The 13,955-nt window shown below is 45.0% G+C and overlaps 1 protein-coding gene across 10 annotated transcripts in view; it reads left to right on the forward strand.

Annotated features, from left to right (window-relative positions):
• The window catches only part of UBAP2 (ubiquitin associated protein 2), a 113,146-nt gene that overhangs the window by 42,270 nt on the left and 56,921 nt on the right, over nt 1–13,955 (forward strand). For all 10 annotated transcript variants that reach the window (XM_044276281.1, XM_044276280.1, XM_044276279.1 and 7 more), the window contains exons 3-9: nt 3,812–3,889; nt 5,776–5,886; nt 6,725–6,878; nt 6,956–7,033; nt 7,549–7,606; nt 7,690–7,793; nt 10,906–10,958. In XM_044276281.1, coding sequence (XP_044132216.1) covers nt 3,812–3,889; nt 5,776–5,886; nt 6,725–6,878; nt 6,956–7,033; nt 7,549–7,606; nt 7,690–7,793; nt 10,906–10,958 — 636 coding nt within the window. The remainder of the gene's footprint in view (nt 1–3,811; nt 3,890–5,775; nt 5,887–6,724; nt 6,879–6,955; nt 7,034–7,548; nt 7,607–7,689; nt 7,794–10,905; nt 10,959–13,955) is intronic.

Here is a 13,955-nt window from a genome sequence, read left to right on the forward strand (position 1 = left end):
TTTTTTTGGGACGTTAGAAGGCTTAGAAGTTTAGAAGCAAATCTTTAAATTTTTTTGAAAATTTCCAACACCCACTTTTCAAGGACCAGTTCAGGTCTGAAGTCACTTTGTGGGGCTTACATAATAGAAAGCACCCATAAATGGCCCCATTTTGAAAAACTACACCCCTCAAGGTATTCAAAACTGATTTTACAAGCTTTCTTAACCCTTTAGGTGTTCCACAAGAATTAGGCTACTTTCATACCTGCGTTCGGTGCGGATCTGTCTTGTATCTGCGCAGACTGATCCGCACCGATAATGCAAACGCTTGTATCCCTTCAGAAAGGAACCATTTGCATTATTCTTTAAAAAAAAAAAAGTCTAAGTCAAAAACTGATCCGTCCTGACTTAAAATGTAAGTCAATGGGGACAGCTCCATTTTCACTAATGCAATATGGTGCAATTTGCGGAACGGCACGGACAGCCTTCAGTATAAAAAAAAATGGGGTCACTTTTATGGAGTTTCTACTCTAGGGGTGCATCAGGGGGGCTTCAAATGGGACATGGTGTAAATAAACCAGTCCAGCAAAATCTGCCTCCCAAAAACCACACAGCGCACCTTTCCCTCTATGCCCTACCGTGTGCCCGTACAGTAGTTTACGGCCACATATGGGGTGTTTCTGCAAACTACAGAATCAGGGCAATAAACATAGCATTTTGTTTGGCTGTTAACCCTTGCTTTGTTACTGGGAAAAAATGGATTCAAATTTCCAAAAAATCTGAAATATTATATCCATTTGCCATTAACTCTTGTGGAACACCTAAAGGGTTAATGAAGTTTGTAATATCAGTTTTGAATACCTTGAGGGGTGTAGTTTCTAGAATGGGGTCATTTTTGGGTGGTTTTGTATTATGTAAGCCTCACAAAGTGACTTCAGACCTGAACTGGTCACAAAAAATTGGGTTTTTGAAAATTTCTGAAAAATTGTAAGATTTGCGTCTAAACTTCTAAGCCTTGTAACGTCCCCAAAAACTAAAATGTCATACCCAAAATGATCCAAACATGAAGTAGGACATATGGGGAATGTAAAGTAATAACTATATTTGTAGGTATTACTATGTATTATAGAAGTAGAGAAATTGAAACTTTGAAATTTGAAAATGTTCCTAAAATGTTTGTAAATTTGGTATTTTTTTTATAAATAAAAAAGTTTTTTTTGTTTTTACTTCATTTAACCAGTGTCATGAAGTACAATATATGACGAAAAAACAATCTCAGAATGGCCTGGATAAGTCAAAGCGTTTAAGTTAACACTGGTCAGATTTGCAAACAATGGCCTGGTCCCTAAGGTGTTAAAGTTCTCCATATTATGAACGCCATATTTATAAAAAAAATATGTATTGTTTATTTTTTTTGGTGCGACTGTCCTTTCGGTATGAGAACTGTTTGGTATAATTTTGGTGCGCATATGACTTTTTGATCGCTTGGTATTATACTTTTTGTGATGTAAGGTGACAAAAAATGGCATTTTTTTCCTTTTTTACGGTGTTCACCTGAGGGGTTAGGTCATGTGATATTTTTATACAGCAGGTTATTACGGACGCAGCAATATCTAATGTCAACTTTTTTGAAGTTTTACACAATAACAGCATTTTTGAAACAAAAATCATGTTTTAGTGTCTCCATATTTTGAGAGCCATAGTTGTTGTTTTTTTGGGCAATTGTCTTAGGGTCTCATTTTTGCAGGATGAGATGAAGGTTTGTTTGACACTATTTTGGGGTGCATATGACTTTTTGATTGCTTGCTATTACACTTTTTCATTTTTTTATTTATTTTTTTTTTATTTTTTTTTGTCCCACTCTGGGACTCCTTTTGGGGGTCTGTTCCCCTTTACAATGCACTTCTGTATTGTAATGCATTGGCTGTTAGTGTATTACACACTCCTAATAAGGTAGAGCACGTGTAAAGGGACGTCATCTAACTATTATTGTAAACATCATACACTAGACTGTACAGGGACACACCCATCTGTACATTTACTGTAAGCTGCAGGCAATTCATTCAGAACTTCTAGTAGGAAAGATAAAGGAATGACGCAACATAGAGCCATAAGAATAGATGCTCAACAGACATGCCTAGGGCTGCAACGATTAATCGATGTAATCGATTATATTCGATAACTGGATTCGTTGTCGACGAATCCAGTTATCGAATAATCGCCGATTCGTTGCTATGCGGGCGGGCGGGCGGTCGCTGCATCTTTATTTTACCTTTTTACAATGACTCTCCTGTAACAGCCAGGCAGAGCGGACGGCGGCGTAACGTCACTCACTCACGTGACACGCCTGCTCCGCCTCCTTCATTCATGAAGTGGGCGGAGCAGGTGCGTCACGTGAGTGAGTGACGTTACGCCGCCGTCCGCTCTGCCTGGCTGTTACAGGAGCGTCATTGTAAAAAGGTAAACTAAAGATGCAGTGATTAGTCAGACTTATAAGCATTGGGGCCGGGGCTGTTATGGGGAGGGGGGAGGATCTGTCTATGGCACTGCTATGGGGAGGGGGGTCTGTGTATAGCACTGCTATGGGGAGGGGGGAGGATCTGTCTATGGCACTGCTATGGGGAGGGGGGTCTGTGTATAGCACTGCTATGGGGAGGGGGGAGGATCTGTCTATGGCACTGCTATGGGGAGGGGGGTCTGTCTATGGCACTGCTATGGGGAGGGGGGTCTGTGTATAGCACTGCTATGGGGAGGAGGGGGGGTCTGTGTATGGCACTGCTATGGGAAGGGGGATCTGTGCACTGTTATGAGGAAAGGGATCTGTGCACTGTTATGCCCATAACAGTGCACATATCTCCCTCTCCATAACAGCGCCATCCACAGTTCCCCCTCTCCATAACAGCGCCATCCACAGATCCCCCTCTCCATAACTGCGCCGCCCACAGATCCCCCCCATAATAGTGTCGTCCACTAGTGTCGTCCATATTGTTTTAATATGGCCTTTGAACATCATTTTTCAAGTAAGATCATATAAACCTCTGTTTTGTAATTTTGTCGTTTTTCTCGATTAATCGTAGAAATTAATCGGCAACTAATCGATTATTCAAATAATCGTTAGCTGCAGCCCTAGACATGTCTAGAGAGGGGACAGCTCCTCTTTAAGCAAAATATCATTATCTTGTCTATCTCCAGTGCAGTAATCCAGGGTATCTGATAATTTAGATATTGTTTTCTAGACTAAAGTGTAACAAGCAGTAGTGTGGTGTAAGACTTGAAGCAAAAGTATGAGAATAAATGAGGAGATGCTTCAAATCTTGGACTTCTGGTCCTCCCGGAGGTTCTCTAACCACACAACTCATTCACGTGTGTTTCTATAGCTGTTTAATAATCCAGAGTGTTAAATACTTCAACACTTTCTGTCTTTTGGTTCTGGAAATGCTGCGCAAAGTGGATGGTATTTTAATAACCTGCAATAAATAGATAGAAATACATCCATAAAAAAAAAATCCAGCAAAATTGTACAGATTTTGCGATGGAATTTGTGGTACAGTTTTTCCGTCCCACGTGGACATTGTGCGCTTAGACAAATGTTATATTCACAAGCTGTTGTCTGGCAGCAACTGCCGTATGGCTGTTTGCCTCACGTTCTACAGTTTTCTATCTTTAGAGTGTGCTCTATACGGACGCTCTATAACATGGCGTAAACACTACCAGTTGACTTCTCACTCCGACAGCTGAGATATTTACAGCCTGCTATGGTGTCATCCATGCTTGTGGAGAGGCTGCTAATCTTAATTCGCCTTGGGTAAATTTTGACAGTCCTGTTTTCCAGGCAACAGCTGAGCAGATCCGCCTCGCACAGATGATCTACGACAAAAATGATGCAGACTTTGAGGATAAAGTGAAACAAGTAAGTTGAAGGCTTCTTCAGTTGTAGGCCATTTTAGGAAGAGTTTGAACTTCCAGCACTGCCGTGGTCGCATAGCATTATATTGGTTTATGATGCGATGTAACCCTTACAGTTCCCGAATGTATTGGATAACACAGACAGCATTATGTCAGTGTTGGCCAGTACATTCCACACCTCTAAGGTTTACATAGCATCATAAATCAATAAAATGCTATGCAACCCTGGCAGTGCGGGAAGATCGGGATGCAACCTGCGCTGCGGTCAGTAACGTGACACTCGCTGGTCTGAAAGGGGCCTAAGGGTGCTGCCACAGGTTTATTTTATTTTATTTTATTTTTTTTATGCAAAAATAAGATATGGGTCATAAAAAAGAGAAAGCATTAGTCCTCTTTCAGACAAGTGTGTCCGGTGTGGGAATCGCATTGTGTGTGTGAGCGTGATTCCCCATTTTGGATGCTGCTCATTTCTTTTGTCTGCCACATACAATGCTGTCTTGACACCTTTTTCTGGGAAGTCTTTATCACCTACTGACTCCAATTAGCACAATGGAATCAACACCTTTGACCCAATGCTGGGTATAATTACCAGATGTGGATTCAGTTACATATTTATTCCCAGAATTTTTGTACAATCACTCAGAATTGAGAGCTCGTTGGAAGAACGAGTGAAACGTTTTCAAGAAATCTACAGTACGTCCAGTTGCCTTGATTTATTCTTTAGATATATACTCGGCATGTAAATATTGCATGGGGGCTGGGTTTGTACATGTTGCCCCTGTTCCTCCCTCTTTCACATGCCTTTCTGTGCAATAAATGGATGACCCCCCACCGTAGATCTGCAGTAATTGAACCACCTTTTTTTTTTTTTTTTTTAACGTTTTGGTCATCTTTCAGTTTTTACACTGGCTATTAAGCCTCTCATTAGGTCTAGACTTATGTTCTGTGGAGATCCCTTCTCTGCAATTATCTCTGCAGGTACCCTTACAGCATAATGTTTAATTAAGGTGACTAGGCCTCTGTCCTCAGGTGTTTGGGCTATGCTGCAGTTCCATGCACAGCAGCTGGCTGGGATCGGTGCTGTCCAGGTAAAAACTGAGGGAGCACCATCATTCTGAAGACTGGTGAGAACCACGGGAGTCTAAGCACTGCCAAACAAGAAGTGGTTGTGTATATGAACCATCAGTAGGCAAACTCCCTTAACGGGGTTGTCTCACTTCAGCAAATGTCATTCATGATGTAGAGAAAGTTAATACCAGGCACTTACTAATGTATTGTGATTGTCCATATTTCCTCCTTTACTGGCTTCATTCATTTTTCTATCACATTAAACACTGCCTGTGTCCAGGAGTTACGACCACCCTGCAATCGAGCAGCGGTGGCCATGTTTGTATATTATAGGAAAATGCTCTAGCCTCCCTGGTGGCACGACCACCACTGCTGGATTACAGTGTGGCTGTAACTTCTGGATACGAGCTGTGTATAATGTGATGGAAAAAAAAATCCAGCCAGCAAAGGAGGCAATATGGACAATGACAATACATTAGTAAGTGCCTGTTATTAACTTTCTCTACATAATAAATGGCGTTTGCTGAAGTTAATTTACCCGTTTGAGAGCCTAGAGTCTCCATTTCTGGTGCCAACTTCCTACTCTAGTCACCATATGTCTGTTTTTTTTTTTTTTTTGTGGGAGTGATGCCATCCACTCTGAGTGTCTTTGATTTGTCATGAAGGATCAGAAAGGAATTATTTTTAGATGGAAATTACCTTAATTTTATTTTAGAAATAGCCATGTGGAAAACTGTAAAAAATAAATAAAAATAATCTATACATTAGAAAAAAGATGCAGTTGCTGCTAGCATTTATATATATATATTTTTTTATGTGTAGCTAATGGAAGTGACAGGAAAGAACCAGGATGAGTGTATAGTGGCGCTTCATGACTGCAACGGAGATGTGAACAGGGCGATTAATATACTTCTGGAAGGAAACTCTGACACGGTGAGACTGGCTGCATTATTGCATGCTTTCTCTTTCTGTCTGTCTGTCTCTCTCTGTCTGTCTGCTATATACATACATATACATATACACTTTTCCGGCACGGCGTTCCGTCACAGGGGCTCAATGCCGGAAAATAACTGATCAGTTTCATCCCAATGCATTCTGAATGGACAGAAATCCGTTCAGGATGTCTTCAATTCAGTCACTGAAAGGCGTTTTGCACGGAGGAAATGCCACAGCATGCTGTGGTATTCTCTGTCCAAAATTCCAGATCAGATGCCAGATCAGATCAGATGCCAGATCAGATTTACATTGAAATGTATTAGTACCGGATCCAGCATTAAAAATACTGGAATGCCGGGTTCGTCCTTCCGGTCTGCGCATGCGCAGGTAAAAATGTAAAAAAAAATAAAAAATAGAAACGAAACAGTTTGTCCGTATGGCAAACGGAGAGACTGATCCGTTCTTGCAATGCATTTGTGAGACTTGTCCGCATACGGATCTGTCTACAAAATGCTGTCCGTTTGCATGCAGATTGCCGAATCTGGCAGGCAGTTCGGGCGACTGAACAGCTTGCCAATTCACTCTGCTGCAAGTGTGAAAGTAGCCTAAATCGGTGGAGGCTTGTTCCATAGGTCATAACAGATTTTATCATATGAGAAAATATTAAAGGACCAGTGGATACGGATAAGATTTGTAGCTCTGTTTCTCTGGGAAAAGAATTATTGTAGAAACTCTGGTTAGATCACCTTCAGATATTTATCTGGGGTCAGTGTTAGAACCTTCCCTTGTGACCAGAGAGTTATTTATTGGACTTGTCCCGTTTTTGTCCTTGTAGACCTCCTGGGAGACTGTTGGTTGCAAAAAGAAGAGCATTGGAAAAGAGAGCTCTGAAAACAAAGAAAACAGGGAGAAGAGAGGAGACAGAGAAGCAAGCCGTGGCCGTGGAACATCCAGCAGGCGTGGCCGAGGAGGAAGTCGTGGTAGAGAGTGTATGCTGCCAGTTATCATCCTGTATTGTAGGGTGGCCTAGTAGATGGGGGGGTCTAATATGGTTTCTTTCATGCAGTTAGAGCAGAAGAAAATGGAGTAGACAATGGCCCTGGAGACAGACCTGCTGACCGTGGCAGACGTGGGCGTGGCAGAGGTACCGTATTTTTCTCTCTTGTCACTCTCCTGTTTGTCAGATTTTTATAATTATCTTGGGCATTTTGCACCTTATTAAATTCAGTGTATATGCATTTTACTTCTTGGATTTGGATTTGTTAAACTCCCAAATGGAGCATCGGTTTACTGGGTGCAATGCTCTGGATTGGCAGTGGACTGCTTCTACTGTTATCATTTGCCTTCTCACTTTGACACTTGTCATGTAGTGGTTAGATCTTAGTACAAATGTTTTTCTTGCTTTTTTAACCCTTTTCCCCTTCCCTTGATTTGGACATCAGTATTTAATAATACCGTTAATTCTTGGCTTATGACCTCTCCGTGGCTATTTTTTAGCTTCAGTGTCTTGGTGTCACTTTTATGTAATAGGAGATTCTACGTATTTTTATGGCAAACTACTGTGTAACTTTGGAACCTTTTGATTCACAGGTCTGTTGTGTGCACACACAGAAATATGTACACTTCTCTTTGACATAAGCAATATTCATTTTCCAACAGGATTTGGAGGGCGCGGACGAGGTAGGGGAGCAGGAAGGTTTTCAGCACAGGGCATGGGGTAGGTCTTCAGCACGCACCTGGTCACGTGAACAGCTTTCATTGTTGTTCCATCAGCTAACATGATTGTGTTCTTTGTTATAGGACATTTAATCCTGCAGACTACACTGAGCCCAGCACTAATGATGGGTTTGGTGTAAAACCAGAGGTATGGGAGACGGGTCAGAGTGACGGCGATGATGGGAATGGTAAGCGTTGTTCAATCTCAGCAATTCCTTTTCAGTTATAGAGGTTGTCACTTCAGCAAATAGCATTTATCATGTAGAGAAAGTTAATACAAGGCACTTACTAATGTATTGTGATTGTCCATATTTCTTTGTTTGCTGGCCAGATTTTTTATTTTTTTTTATCGCATTATACACTGCTCGTTTCCTTGGTCACAACCATGTTATAAACACAACCATGGTATAAATGGTACCTGAGCTGTTGAAAATTAGATAATCCAAAATAATGGTTAACCTTCTTAATACATAACTTTTATTAAATACTTGATATAAAATAGTAGCCCATAATACGGTATCAAATAAAATAAGTGTTGCCTGATGTGCAGTAATTATCAGTGCTCAGAATAAAAAGCAAAGGTCTTACCAAGGGTCATCCTGAAGTCTAGTGGTAGCTGAAGGAATGCGAGGGTGAGGAGGGGGAGAGATTTCCAATACTGGGTCTCTTCCCTATATTTCCCTACTTAGCCTGAGCTAAATTGTAGTGCACAGGGAGTAATATGCTCACTCTAAAAAGGCGACTCCATTGAGCCGTGCCTGACTACCTAGGTGTCCCTGGTTGTCCCTATGCAGCTTTGTGACTGCCCAGCTTCATCAGGGGACAAACTGATAAATCCTAGTATGAATATATGTAAAGACAAAGAGGTGTAAGGCGGCACTGCTGGTAAATCCAGTAGCGTCCGGTGCAACTCAAATCAGGTCAATGGCAAATTTTCAGTGGTGCTGTGCTATCAAAGAAGTCCACAATGTAATGTGCATATGGTAGAAAGAATAACGATAGCGGCACTCGCCCAATGTTGCAAAAACTAGTTTTTGCAACATTGGGTGAGTGCCGCTATCGTTATTCTTTCTACCATATGCTAGTATGAATATATGTCAACGTTCCAACGCGTTTCATTGGCTTAGGGCCAAATTATCAGGGGAACCTAGTGTAGATGGACTCAGCAGTATTCATAAGCTAGAGTCCATACAATAAGAACAGGGACCGAGTGCTGGTCATTTGCTCCAGTCCGGTCGTAATAGTGTGCCCTTACTACCAGTAAGCATGTAGCGGAAGATCCTGGTAAACATGCGGTTTGACCTCCATCATGGTGCGTGTGGCAGCAAACTGGTCGGCGTTCCAGGGAGCCCAATTTAACTTGTCTGGACCGCCGATAATCCCACCCCCTGTAGACACGTGACTGGTAATGTGATCAGACCCAGTTACGTGTCCTGTACTGCGCACGCGCCCCTCCAGTTAAGGCTCTAAGGAGGTGTGGTTAGGTGAGCTGTCACGGAGAGGCCCTGGGCAAATTAGCTATGCCCTCTGGAGCTCTCACTATGGTTTAATGTGGTAGCTCAACATGCCAATTTGCATACACCTGTGCAGTTTGGTGACTTCGAACAGTGCGAGTTAGGGCTTAAAGCTACAGGCTCACAAAACCAACTGGTGACAGTCAGTATATTATATGTTACATAACAAATACTGAGCATATACTGAGTAAACATGTGTTTTTTTTTTTTTTTTTTTTTTTTTTGTTTTTTTTTTTTACTTTTTATTTAATAACAGCTATTAATAATAACAATTAGCCTCCTTAGTGGCTAGAACGCTTGTCGTGTTCAACCTAACAGAGCTAGCTCTATTAGGGTAAATAGGACTTCACACTCTCCCTGCTGCCCTGTGCTAGTACACACAGCAGCAGGGAGTTGACTATGGCCGCCAGGGCTTCAGTAGCGTCCTGGCTGCCATGGTAACCGATCAGAGCCCCGCGATTTACACTGCTGGGGCTCCGATCAGAAGCTGCCACCCTGGGGCCACTTCCACCAATGATTTAATCATGTGGAGGGGGCACAATTAATATAATACTTAAAAGAGGGGTAATAGAAGGGAGGGGCTGTGGCCACTGCGCCACCAATGAATATAGTTAATATGCCTGAATACAAACGTAGCCTGCATGTGCCGGCCATATCCCATACCTGGCCTCTTACTGTGTGCCATGATCCGCCACAATTAACCCCTCAGGATCACTGCGCACAGTAATAGAGGCCAGGTATAGGATATGGCCGGCACATGCAGGCTACGTTTATATTCGGGCATAATAACTATATTCATTGGTGGCGCAGTGGCCACAGTCCCTCCCCTCCTCTTCCTACTCTGTTCTCATTGGTGGTCAGCGGCAGCTGCACACAGTGGGGAGGGATGGACTCCCTCCTTCTCCACTGTGCCGGCTTAGAACATGGTGCATGCCGAGAGCGGCGCATGCCATGTCCTACCATGATATAAACAAAATCTCGATCGTTGGCCAAATTTATATAGTTTATATCGCATATAGTCTATATCACCCACCCCTAGTCCTCTCCCACCAGCCCAGTAACAAATTAGCAAACAATGGGGCACAAGGACTCCCTATCGCATTGCGCCTGAGCTGGTGGTAGAAGCTGCCGTTAAATAGTAATTCCGCCCTACAATTTAGCTCAGGGTAAGTAGGGGAAGAGACCCAGCGTTGGATCCCTTGGTCACGACCACCCTGCAATCCTGCCGTGGTTGTCGTTTTTGCACACTAGAAAAAAAGCGCCATACTGTGTGAGCTCTCATGGTCCTGGCCACCAGAGTGGCCAGTGCTTTTTCCTATATTGTGCAAGCACGACCACCGCTGCTGGTTTGCAGGGTGGTCGTAACCCCCTGTATATGAGCAGTGTATAATTTAATGGAAAAATGAATCAAGCCATCAAAGGAGGCAATACGGACAATCGCAATATATTAGTAAGTGGCTTGTATTAACTTTCTCTACAGGATAAATGCCACTTGCCGAAGTGAGGCAACCCCTTTAATTTCTTTTTGCCATCGGAATCGATTAATTTGACTCCTCTACTGATTCTTACCACAAAGACATTTTACATGTTAATTTTTCCTTTTGACTTTGATGTTTAGCAGGAGGTGGCAATTCTGTCTGCCATGTGCTGGCTTGCATCATTCTGTTTGTAACTTTTATTTTCTGAGGAGCATCCTATACTTACCGTCCACCTTTTAGGTAAAAGTTATAGTTCGGCTCTTGTGTATATACCATGTTTAGGCTTTTCATTTCCTGCTTTTTACCAGGAGCTTGGAGAAATTCTATTGAAGAGTGGACAGCAGAAGACTGGAATGAAGATGTGAGTGCTTCTTGTTGCTTTTCAGAGAGCAATTGTGTGTCTTGCCTGCTGTTACCGTGCTGCTGCATATCCCTCACTGACCTCTATATCTTGGCTTCGAAGTGATGACATTTTTATATGGACATATAAACCCTGCAGCCAATTAGTGGCTGCAGTGGTCACCCCTGAGGTTACTGCTGCAGCGATCGCATGTCCATGTCAAAACGTCATCACTGGTGGTCAAGATACAGAGATTGACGAGTGACCTGGAAAGATACTGCACGGGAGGAGTGAGTAATTGGTAAGTATTACTCAGTTTGTCATTTTGTACCATTATAAGATTTAGGAAAAAATTTAAGTGGCTGAACTAAGCCTTTTAAAAGGGTTGTCCCATCTTGTAAAGTGGCATTCATTGTGTTCCTTTAAGCATAATAACAGACTTGCCCTGTGCATTTAATCATCATAATCTGTCATTTTTGTGTAGTTAGCTGGTTGTCATTGGTTATGGCCATCGCTGAGATACTGTAGCTGTGGCTATGCTTGCTCGGTGTCCTCCTCTGCCTGCCTTGAACTGTGCTGGCCGGAGCGTGCATATTCGCTTTCAGCAACTGCACTTACCATGGCTGGTGCTCAGAATACTGTAAAACTCCCTCACTGAAGAAGCTGCTATTAGACACTGCTAGCAGCAGCACTGGGAGCGCGTATAAGTAAGTGGCGCGATGAGATCACCAGAGTGCGGCTTTCCTGTACTGTCAATCAAGCGTGATGATACCGCCCCTGGCAGATACAGGAAGAGGGGACCTGTGGAAGGTTAGTGAAGAGCACAGATGGGATAACCCCTTTAAAGTCCTACCTTTTATTATTAGAACTGAAGTAAATCCATGCCGTTTTATAGAATGTATCTAATTCTGATCCTGAGGTACAATCCAGAGCAGTCTTGAAAATTCTGCAGGCTCCAGATCCAAAATCTTTAAGCGTTCCTTGCTTTTGCAACGTGTGCACAAAAGTAGCACTGCTGATTTGCATTCTGAGAAGTGTCATCTTTACACCAGGCACTGTAGTCATCTGGTGTAGGGGATAAAAACGAGATTTTCTCGCCCAGTTTCCTTGGGGGAGACAGAAGACCTTGGTATAGCTCATCTCCATAGGAGGCGTGACACTAAGTGAAAACTGTTAAGCCCCTCCTCCACAGCTATACCCTCAGCCTGGAGAGAGAGGCTGCCAGTTCTTAGCTTAGTGTCCAAGGAGGCAAGACACTCCCTGCTCTGCAGGGCTGTTTTCTCCTTGTTTAAATTTTAGATTTTTACTTTTTTCTTTCTTTTTTGTTCCAGATCATCAGGGACAACAGAGACGCACTAGACCTCTCTGTTTCTCCCGGGGTTGAGCTGCGCCAGTGCCGGTCACCGCACTGCTGCCTCCCCCACAGAAGGCAAGGTGGATCAGGGCAGCCTAGCTCCCTTACATCCCGCCAGCGCAAGGGTCGCCCGCACGCCAAGCCCCTCTTCCAGCGTCCTGCCACTACGGTGCCAGTAGCTGAAGGGGCGACCCTGCTGGAATGGACCGAGGGTGAAGACGGCTGTGGTAAGAGAGTGGCTTCTCCAGCCCTACGTCCCCCACCCAATGGTCTCCTGCGTGCCTGACCCCCATACTGGGCCTCTGGACCCTTCCCCTGCTGGACATAGGCATGGGGTGCTGCTGTGCGGCAATCTGCTCCCCTTTTCTCCTGGCCTCATAGGACATGCTGCTAGTGAGGGGACTATATCCTGACCTCTCCGTCTCTGGGTCCCCCCCTGGCATCTGCGCTTCCCCCCATCTCGCCTAATCACATTGGGCTTACCGGAGGGGCAGGACGCTGCAGTGGAGTAAGGAGGACCCCTTACTCTTCCGGCCGGCGGGGTGGGCTCCCGCGGCCAGCGAGCCGCCATTCCGGCCCTCCTGTCTCTTCTGGTGGCGGGGTGGGCTCCCGCGACCGGCAATGCCACGTTCCGGCCCCTGTCTTCTCCGGCCGGCCGGGTGGGCTCCGCGGCCGGCAGAACCGCCACTCCGGGCCCCTGTCTCTTTCGGCCGGCGGGGTGGGCTCCCGCGGCCGGCATTGGGCTTGACTATGCCCCAGCAGGTGCCGGTCGGCGGGGCTCCGCTAATTGGTCCCAGGCTTCGCGGCCTGCTGGGCCGCAATCCCGACCGGCCCGCGGGGTGGGCTCCCGCGGCCGGTTTGAACCGCCATTCCGCCTCAGGTCCCGGCGGTATGACGGGCCGGACTCCGCAAATTTAGCCCCCGGCTTTGCGGCCTACTAGGCCGCACTTTTCCGGTCTCTGGTGGAGGGGGCGGGAACTTCTCCAGGCGCGATTTTTTCCCGCCTGGAGGTTCCTCCGCCCTCAGGGGATCGCACGCCGCCCTCCAGGCCGGATCCCTGTTAACCCTTTGGGTGCAGGCCGGCTCCCACAAATGGGTCTGTATAGTTGGCCCCCCTTTTTTTTCTCCTCTCTCAGGGCCCCTATATAGTGGCTCCCCTTTAGCCTCAGAAGCTGGGTTTAAATGAAATTTAAAAAAAAAAAAAATAATTTTTTTTTATAATGATGCAATAATTAATAATAGATCATGATTTCTATTGGGCTGCGCAGGACGCTGCAGCCTCATCAGTAATGCTGCATGTCTGCATGACCTCTTTCCTCAGGCGGCATGGTGTTGCGCTCCCAGCCTGCGTCGCTGCTAGGGCATTTCCCCTTTTAGGCGGTTTTTTCTTGCCTCTTCCAGGATACGGCGCTGGCCAAGTGCATTCGGACCTTCTGTAGGCAGCATTCATCGTCTCTCCAGTTATGGTGCCTGCCATGTGCATTCCCCCCCCTCCTAGGCGGGCTACTGCACTCTCCCTGGCTGGCCATGTGCATGACCCCCTTCTTAGGCGGAATACTGCACCTTCACCGGATACGGTGCTGGCCATGTGCACGACCCCCTTCCATAAGCGGAACGCTGCACTCTCTGGATTTGCTGCCGGCCATGTGCGGGACCCCCTTCCT

Source organism: Bufo gargarizans, chromosome 1, assembly GCF_014858855.1.
Source record: "Bufo gargarizans isolate SCDJY-AF-19 chromosome 1, ASM1485885v1, whole genome shotgun sequence".
Taxonomy (NCBI): domain Eukaryota; kingdom Metazoa; phylum Chordata; class Amphibia; order Anura; family Bufonidae; genus Bufo; species Bufo gargarizans.